Here is a 10,375-nt window from a genome sequence, read left to right as displayed (position 1 = left end):
CAGAGGACGTTGATGTTTGTATAGTGTTGCAGATTGGTGTCTCCCCCCCAGGACAGCTGGGTTGGGGTCTGATGCCCCCCGTGACTTTGAGCTAGATACAACAGGTGTAAGTGCATCCATCCATCCTTCCATTTTCTAACACACTTCATCTTGTACAGGGTCATGGGGGTCTGGTACATGTGTAGAAAGTGGAATTAAGTGCTGCTATTCTTTGGATAACGAGTCCCATAAATAAGTAACTCAGACAATATTACCCCTCATGTTTCATGTTTGTTCTCTTCAACTTAATTTCACATGTTTCTTTAAATAAACTTTTCAATTTCAAGCCTGCTGCACATTCCAAAAAAGAGATAACTTTGTGCTAGTAAGACAGTAAAAGGGAAAAAAAGATACAGGTGGTGTTAACAGGGGATTGTAATACAGATTTGTACAAAAGTATTATGATGAAGAGCAAAACTGGGCATATCTCTAATCTCATGCTGGTGTTTCTCAGTTATACCTGCGACCTCCAATCTGTTAGACGGGACAGAATCAAGAACCATCATTCATCTGTAGCTGATGTTAACACACCAGCAAGGACATAATCGGGGTCGCCCCAATCAATGAGTTCTTCAGATCTCTTTGAAAGAAGTGAGGGACATGCAGTGTGTTATCTGCAGCAAGTCCAAAGACCAGGGTCTGTGATGGTATGAGCTTATATCAGTGTTCTATGTAAAGGTCATCTGCACTTCTGGGCCGCTCTCCTGATGTGGCGTGGTTGACTGGGCGCCCCGTGGACGGGGAGCGCCGTCCTTGTGCAGCTGACCAGGATAGAGTCCCAGCCTGCAGCGCTCTGCTGCCTCACCTCCTCACTTGCCGATTCCTGTCATGGCAACTTCTAATGAAAGCAGGCACAAACTCTTCCAGGAATGTCCATGTTTTAACAAAAGCATGGCTGGGGAGGAAGAGGGGATGGGTGCACCGGACCGGTCTGCTTGCAGTCCTGACCGGTCCTCCATGGAGTGTGTAAAGACTTTGGAAAGAGGAAGTGTGACAACATCTACTCTGACTGCTGGACACTTGGATATGTGTCTCCAGGAAGAAGATGAATGAAATGTGTTCTGAGAGAGAGAAATATTACAAAGTAGTAAAAGCTCAAGTGTCTCAACATTTTTTGAAAGGGTTATCAGGCCTGAAATAGAAGAAAAACATGGATCTGTATTGATATATGAAATAAGGTCAACAATAAAACCCCTTTCAGCATAAAGGGTCCATATCTGCAGGTAAACAGAAGTGTCACATAAGTCCCGACTGGTAACGCTGTTAATTCTACAAGTTATCTGAACGGTCACGGGGGGTTATATTCTCACGTAAACCATGGTTCACTGGTGAATTAAATCCGGTTCTCTTTAATTATTTTCTGTTGGTCTGATATTCATCTGGAGGGAAGTGACCTGTTTGTATTTGTATACTTTCATAGTTTAATCATCTGAACTTTTACAGAATGAATTAATTCAACTGATTGATAATGAGCAAATGTGACACATCAATGACAGCAGAACTTTGGTCGATTAATTCTCTGAAGCATTCAGGTGCATGTTGGCCCAATGCCAAGGAGGAATGACATAAGCAGTGATTTCAGAGACGTAATTGATGCAGAGCATCCCTCTGGGAGGATTAAGTTCTTTTCCGAACAATGCAGAGTCTGTCGTTCTACGTGAAAATAATTATTCACGTGTGTGTGATGGAAAATTTAGCCTTGGCCACTTGATTAAACCAAATCTGCTGAGAGCAGCAAAACATAGCCTTGGCCCTACTAAGTGTGCAGACTGGTTGTCTGCTCAAAAAAAGATTAACACTGACCTTAAAGATGTTTTTGTCGACTCGTAAGAACGAATCATCCTTTATGCCTTAAAATCAGTATGCTTCCTTTGTTTCATTGTCATTCTGCATCGAGACGCCTCATGTATGTTTTGACCCTTTTGCATGAAACTGTTTAATTAAATCAACAGACATCGGAATCATCTCTCAAGTCTTATTCTTGGTAATTTAGACACTCAGTTTCAGTCCAGTTATTATCCTAGTTGGAAAGAACGTGTTAAAGAGCATTTAATGGGTTTTTCCTCATGTTAGGTGTTTTAAACCTGCATGCTCGTTGATGTGAGAAAGAATCACTCAGGTCTCTTCGTCTTTTAGTAATTTAGAATGATTTAAATGACTTTAATTGGGAGTAATATTAATACTTCTATATTACTTGGTTAAAAAAGGTGTGAAAAGAGGGAATTGTTAGAGATAAATGTATTTTAGCCGTTGCAGGAGTTGCAGGGAACTGGGATTAAAAAGGCCCAAACATAATTTGTGACTTCTTGCTTGGCTCACACTCTTACGCAGGCAAAACCTTATGATATGGAGGTATCACACAGGTTTACATAGTTTAGCCCTTAATCACTTGAGGTAGTTCCTTTATCTCAAGCAAACAGCGTCAGCCCAGAGTGGTTACTTGAGTACAAGGCCAATTCCATGATGTTTGGAGCGAAAGAAGACGAAGAGAGCCGATGCAACGAAGGGAGGGCTAACCCACGGTTCCTCGCCATCAGTTTAGCCAATTATATTGTAATCATTTATCTAAATATTTGCATTTTTGTCAGCAGGAAAAACTATGATGCATATTTTGTTCTGTGATCTTTTCTGGAAGGTTGTCCGAAAAAAGAAAAGAAAAAAGGTCCGTGTGTAAGTTTACTTTGAATCTCCAGTTAGAAAAACTTTAATTGAGATAAGTTGTTAGTCTTTATTTCTAACCAAGTGTCTTCTTTCTCACACCAACAAGCACACAGGTTTAATATAGCTAACACACAACAGTGTGGAAACAGTGAAGAAAGGCTGCCAAACTGTCTTTGCAGTGAATGTTCACCCTGAAATGGGATTGTGGCGTGAAGCCTTTCCCACAGCAGCTCAGTTTGTAAGGTTTCACAAGTAAACATGCCCCACCATCATATGAAAACCTAAATTCAGTTGTTTTCTGTGTTTCATAGTACTATAATGTGGTTCAATTGTAGAAGTGATAGTATATATAACTCGCAAAACACAAGAGGTTACACAAAATAAACTGAATAGGTGTTTCCCATGGAGCTGCCAGTTGGAGGTATTGACGGCTGGTCTCAGCTCAAGCTGGAATTTGCCCTGCAGTTATTCACGTGTTTGTGGTTAGTTTTAAGTTCTGTAACTGACGGAGACACGTTACAGAAATGTGCACGCCCCCCCAAACCATAATTGAAGTCAAAGACATACTTTACATTTTTTTTTTTAAGAGAAAAACCTCAAACAGCTACACACAAACAAGCAGGCCCAATGTGAGGCCCAATAGCTCCTAATCTCACACAGTGTTGACAAACAACAAACTTTAAAAACATAAGTGCAATCAGTTGCATTGAGAGAAAGCTAATCATATTTAAGTATATACATATACATATATATATATATATATATATATATATATATATATATATATATATATATATATATATATATATATATATATATATATATATATACATATATATATATATGGACCAAGGTGTGCATTGTTCACACTGAACAGACTTGAAATGTAGTGCATTACTCTGGTTTTGGGTTTCACTCTGTCATTGTTGCGTTGAAGGTTGTGAGAACCGTCGGATCCCTGAACCCAGCCAAACCCGTTTTAAAAAGTGAATCGGAAACACGGTCACACCTTGGTCAAATCCTGGTCTTTCCAAAATCAAGAAATGAAAAAACAAACAGACTATCTTTTTCCTTATCTTTAATGACTAATGTGTCAACATAAGATCCATGTTTTCATCATGTTTTAATATTATGCAATTGTTTACAGATCAGCAGGTTCACTTCCCATGGATACTCAACTACTACTAACTACTAAAATACTAACAAATAACCTTTACTCCATTAAATGTCATTCTCCTAGTAGTCACCCCTTTTACCAGTAACATCTTTTCATCTCAGAATGAATGAAAGAAGTCACATTTCAGTCAGCAGAACAGGTGTTACCTCACAATTACACAAAACACATGTAATGACATGTGATGGAAAACTAGAGGAACGCCCCTCGCTTGTCTCAGTGGCACCCTCCAAATACTCTGCTATGTTCTATATATAGAGGAAGGACTGTGATAAAAGCTGTCAGATGCTCTGCTCGGACCTGCAGCCTACACGTTGCACTGCTAGAATGGGAAAGGTTCATCAGGGTGACAGTGATGCCAGAGAAACTCAGAGTGAGCTCAGTTTAGTGCGGGTCAAAGGTACATGGAAGAGCAAACTAGGGAAGATCAACAAGGACACGGTCGACTGTGTTTCAGCTGCAAAAATGTAAGTCCAACATCTGCGCGTTTTTTCTTTAACTCTCAGTGAAGTAAATGAGTTTAACATCCTTTCAAATCAGGATACCTGCTACTACTCTGGCTTTTTTGCTGTTATATACAGTATAAAAGGGGTGTCTTGTTTAACTATGCAAAAACTTTTTTTTGTTCCTTTTTCTGTTATTGCCAATTCTCAATAAATTTAGAAAAAGAATATACACCGCCTTGCTGGTTTAATTTGCCAGCGCTGCCAGACACATGTACAGACACACGAATGTACAGACACACGGATGTACAGACACACAGATGTACAGACGCACGGCGTCTGGGACTGATGCCTAAGATTGACAGAAGAGCTGCTGCACGTTTGATTGTGCAACATGTTACGATCAAAGAGACAAAGATGTTTAATCTGAAATACAATCTCATTCATTCAAACTGAAGGGATGTTTAAAATTAAAGGAATTACTACACAGAACCCCCTCCCCAAAATAATAAAAAAGAAAAAGAAAAACTATAATTACTCATGAAAACATACTAGTGACTCCAAGGTAAACACAACATTTAGACAAAATAAAAGTGAGGCAGCAGTGTTGGGTCTTTGGTTGCCGTGGGGTGAGTTACAGTAGCTCTGAAATAGAGGGTGAGGAACACATGAAACCTTCAGCCGATCTGAGATGTCACCAGTGAATTCCTCACCGCACCCAATATCAATAACAGTTTATGTTAGCGCCACCACATACAGATAACCCTTGTGAGCAGTTACGTATGATAACTGCTCTCGTGTGACAAAAACAGAAACGTCATCTTTACCTTACTCTTATTCGAGCTGAAAGGCTTCCCAAATGATCCATGATGACCTTGATCTTATAAAAGACTGGATTCAGGAGATCTGTGGCTGTTACAGAATCTCTGTGGTTAGGTCTCTTATGTAGGAATGCTAAGCAAGGAAAAGGAAAGGAATGCTAATCAACCTGTAACTGAGTAAGACGTCAAAAATACAGAAGATGCTTTATCGTGGTGGAAACCGGCCCGAAGTTAGACATGCTGGAATAACTTTTAAAGTGTTCGGCACTGGAGGGAGAGGAAAAATTATTCAATTAAACAGTGTTCCTGCCTTTGAAGAAAAAGTGTTGTTGTTTGAATCATGTCACCTCTAAAAACATTTAAATTAAAGCTTTAATGAGCAGCGAAGATAAAAACAAAGTTTGTGTTCTTTCCCTTTTGTAACAAGTGCAGAGTCTTTCATGTGCCGAGTTGTGTTAAGTCACGTGGAAAGAGAGTCTGCGTCTCTCCGAGGAAATAAGAACATCTGTTGTATAGTAAACATGTGGGGAACTGGCATATTTAGAAATACTATTAAGTACATAATATTGAGGTCTTAGGAGGCAAAACCCTCAAAGGCTTGAATTAAGCGTTTCCTGGTTCTTGAAACCATGCTCCAGCGTTTGGAGACGAACATTTCATTTCTACATGTTGGTGACAGATCTTTCATCTTTGCAGCGTGTTGTGGTCTGAAGTAAAAGACAAGGTTATTGTAATCATGATCCAAGAACTTTCACATATTGATCGTGTTCATTTTCTTGTAGAGATAAAAGAAAGTCTTAATTGTGAGATTTTGATTTATGTTTAATTACAAAGCAAATGTTACATTCCTTGTTATTTTATTTCCATATCCAAAAGGCAGCGCTTTGGTTTCATGAATATGAAAATATCACTTCCTGTGCTTCTCAGGCATGCTATTTACCATCTTATGTCATTGTATCATCATTCAAAAACATTGATGTCTTTTGTTGCAGCTATGAAAGCACTACACTCAAGGGCACCTCCTGGACCGTGGTCAGTCCCATCACGTTTACATACAAAGTCACGGAGACTCATGGCCTGCTGGACCCAAGCAACGACACCCTCCTGCTGGGCCACATCACCGACCCGCAGCAGCTGGAGCTCATTAAGAAATCAAACAAACCAATCAGACGATTCATTGTCATTGACCAACAAGTCTGCGATATCTATGGGCCTAAGCTAACTGAATACTTAGAGACTAACAATGTTGTGTACAAGATATTGGCTCTTCCAACCACGGAAGAGAACAAATCCATGGAGACCGCCCTGAAGATCCTAGAAGAGGTCAACAACTTTGCCCTGGACCGCCGCACAGAGCCCATCATCGCTGTTGGTGGAGGAGTGTGTTTAGACATAGTGGGCCTGGCTGCTTCCCTCTACAGGAGGCGAACCCCTTACATCAGGGTCCCGACGACACTGCTCTCCTACATCGACGCAAGCGTCGGCGCAAAGACCGGGGTAAACTTTGCAAACTGCAAAAACAAGTTGGGTGCCTACATTCCCCCTGTCGCCGCCTTCCTCGACCTGTCATTCATAAAAAGCGTTCAACGAAGACATATCTCAAATGGGCTGGCAGAGATGTTAAAGGTATGTCAGAGTCGTTTCACATCACTGATAATATGGTAAAAAAAACCTCTTTCCATAAGTGAGCATGGCTTGGCAGTTTTAATGGTTCAATGTTCTGGGTAACCTTGTGATGGCGATGAGACTGCTCTTCATCCGTGCCTGAATGTCCATGTCTTCTGCTGTTTTGCAGATGGCTCTGATGAAGCACAAGGGCCTCTTTGAGCTTCTTGAGGAACACGGCTCTATGTTATTGGACACTAAGTTCCAGGCGGACAACTGCGTGTACGGGAACAGCAGCCCAAAGGTTGCTTCACAGGCCACACGTATTGCCATCACAACAATGCTGGAAGAGCTCGCCCCAAACCTTTGGGAGGATGACCTAAACAGACTTGTGGACTTTGGCCACCTCATAAGTCCGGCTCTAGAGATGGTAAGTGCTTCACCATGACATATATTAAAGGAATAGTATATGGTTTTGATTAAATCGTATGTAACACTAAATGTGAATATGTCCTGATATGTGATGCCACTTTTCCACCTCCCATACAGAAAGTTCTCCCTTCTCTGCTGCATGGCGAGGCAGTGAACATAGATATGTCTTACATGGTTTACGTTTCCCATGAAAGTGGGCTATTGACAGAAGAAGAGAAGCAAAGGATCATCAACTGCATGATGGGCCTGGAGCTCCCCGTTTGGCATGAAGAGTTTACAATGGAGCTGATACAGAAATCCCTGCAGGACAGGCTAAAGCATTCTGGCGGCCTGGTCAGGATGCCTCTCCCGGTCGGCCTCGGTCAAGCAGGTGAGAATCAAAGTACCAACATCTGTCACCAAAAAATGATACATGATGTAACATGCTCAGTACAGCTAAAGAACTTCCGGGTTGCTTTCTCCTCTTTTTCTACAGACATTTTCAACAACACATCATATGACATCCTGCACAGAGCTCACATCAAGTGGTGTGAAGAGCTGAGCATCTCGTCTGACAGCAGCAACTGTGACGCTTAGTCTGCACATTTTACTCCAACTAAAGTGTTTTTTGTTTTTTTTTTCTTTAAGAAATATGTTTGAATTAAGCATGGCTTTACGTGAATCACACCGATGGAGCAAACTGTATTAGATGTAGACTGAAGTCTGCAGCGTTTCCAGAGGGAAGGTCAGACGTGGGGCAGCTGTGTGTACACTGGCAGTACACAGTCTTCAAAGGTTTAAGGCAGAAATATGTCCGTTTTTTTATCAATTGAAATTTAAAGGGTAATAAAATGCACCAAAATTATTTTCATAGTTTAATACTTGTTGAATTTGCTCGTGATTTCAATATAAATGCAGCAACATTATAAGTATAAAGTGTAAGTACATTATATGTATGGTCCATTAAAGATGTTTTGCTGATGAGAAAGTCTGCTTTTTCCTTAATCTACTCATACGTCATCAACACATTACTTTCAAAATACACAGTCTAGAAGATCTGAGGACATACAATGTTCGACACTCTTAAAACAACCTGTTGGCAGAGTATCAAGGCAGCACGTGGTGGAGCTCAGGTGGTGTATGATGTCACCCAGGTTGGTACTGGACACAATTGTGTCCTGGTTTCTCTCATTGGACACAGAGGAGACACATATCCTGCATCTAGCATAGCAGCATTGACTGTCTGATTTTCTGAATCTTGTCAGTAAAAAAAGAGACGGACAAACTCATCGCAGGAATGGTTGGATAGAAGTTCAGGGTCCACTGACTCAGGGGCGTTTGTTAGCCTGTCAACAGCATTGACCAAGGTGCATTATGGTTGTTTCTGACAATGATATTAAAAAATACTTTTGCCGTACATCCCTCAGCTCTGTATTATTTGCTCAGTCTCTCTTTATAGACATCATAATTAACCTGTGAACTAGTTTTAGACATGTGTTCAGCTCTGACCCGTGCAGCATTTCTCCAGGGAGGCTTCTCTTTAGCAGCAATCACCTTCACCTTGGTGGGAGCAATGGTATTAATAATACTCATACTTTTATAAGTGAATCCATAGGCTCATGAACTGAAAATGATGGAGGAGGGGTGAGGAGAAGGAGATATGGATAAACATTTCTCTGATATTTTAATCTATGTACCGTTTCTTGATGATCTCTGTCTGGAAGTGTTCGTTGACATTAATAAAACTCTCAAAAAACACAAGAATGGTCAGACAGTGCAACATCTGTCACCAGAAACTTAGAGATGTTCAGACCTTTGGAAATCATTAAGTCCAGACAATGTCCTTCCTTGTGCCTTTTAATGTCAGTCCAAAATGACCAAGAACACAGCACACATGTCCTGAGGGTTGTCAACATGGATGTTCAAATCCCCAACAACAATTACAAAATCAAAACCAACACACGTAAGTCATCAAAGAAGGTTCCTGGTACTGAGGTGTTCTGTAGATGCTGAGAAACAACACGGGACGAGGATTTACACTGAAGACTCATATTCAAATGAGGCATACTGTAGATGTCATTAGACAGAGCAGATACTCCTCCTTTCTGATTCTGTCCTGATTTAACAGTAGAGGTGGGAGGTGGTGTTTCTAGGATTATCCTGATTTAACCAAGTTTCTGTTAAAAACATCAAATCTAGTTTGTGTTTTGAAATAAAATCATTCATTTAATGTTAGTTGAAATTATAAAGTTTTCCTGCCAAAGACCTGACATTTATTAAACCTAGTTTCTGTCCCGTTGTTATTATGGGCTGGCTGTGGCTGATGAGCAGTGATTACAAGATTTGTTACATTTACAGCATGTTTTGGGTCGTTATCCTCTGAAAGTCAACTAATCTTTTTATTCTACGTATTAAAACAGGGATGGAGGAAGCTACGTCCATATCGGGCCCTGGTTTTTCCTGGAAAGAGCCACCAGTACACACATTACTCACCAGTACACACAGTACTGCAGTCTGGACCTGGGGTCCGTTTCACAAAGCAGGTTCAACAAACTCTGAGTCTAATCCTGAACTCTTAGTTGATCTACTCTGAGATCGGAAACTCTGAGTTTTCGGTTCCAGAACAGCGGATTTGAGTTAATTTACTCAACTCTAAGTAGTTTCATCTGGAATTAAGTGCGTGCACCACAACTATAAAAAGCCAGCATTAATGGAGCCCCGATTCGACGAATCACCATGGCAACGGGAAAGAGGAGGTCTGCTTTTTTCACCCGAATGGAATTAGAGATTTTAATGCGCGCATACAGCGAATTTGAACATGTTTTTCGAAAAAAGAGTAACACTGCACACAATATAATATAAAATGAATTTAAAGGGGACCTATTATGAAAAACATGTTTTTTCTTGTTTTAACATATATAAAGTGGTCTCCCCTCACCCTGCCAACACAGAAAAGATGATACCCCATGAAAATCTGCAAGGTCTGCTCCCCCCCGCCTTACAGAGTCCCCCAGTGTCATGTGGTTTCTGTGAGCCGTTTGGATTTGTGCATTTTCTTTACGTCACCAAAATGCAAACCACGCCCTCGGTCTCCTCCGCTGCTGAAACCACACCCACAACCAGCTCTGTCCGCCCGCTCGAGCTTCCGCCATTGTTCAGCAGCGGTGGCTGTTTCCACAGCGAGGGAGAGTAGAAATGAGGTTTTGCATCGACATTTACCC

General features: G+C 40.9%; 1 protein-coding gene across 1 annotated transcript; it reads left to right on the top strand.

The window, feature by feature from the left end:
- The first annotated feature begins 4,139 nt into the window (after positions 1-4,139).
- Positions 4,140-8,135, top strand: eevs (2-epi-5-epi-valiolone synthase). The gene is made up of 5 exons (XM_061728684.1): positions 4,140-4,341; positions 6,131-6,764; positions 6,934-7,173; positions 7,293-7,545; positions 7,651-8,135. Exons 1-5 carry the CDS (start codon positions 4,160-4,162, stop codon positions 7,749-7,751), a joined length of 1,410 nt encoding a protein of 469 aa, XP_061584668.1. The 5' UTR covers positions 4,140-4,159; the 3' UTR covers positions 7,752-8,135.
- The last annotated feature ends 2,240 nt before the right edge of the window (positions 8,136-10,375 follow it).

Source organism: Cololabis saira, chromosome 8 (assembly GCF_033807715.1).
Source record: "Cololabis saira isolate AMF1-May2022 chromosome 8, fColSai1.1, whole genome shotgun sequence".
In the NCBI taxonomy this organism is placed as follows: Eukaryota; Metazoa; Chordata; class Actinopteri; order Beloniformes; family Belonidae; genus Cololabis; species Cololabis saira.
The sequence above is the reverse complement of the archived record's forward strand: the minus strand, read 5'-3'. Positions and strand labels throughout refer to the sequence as shown.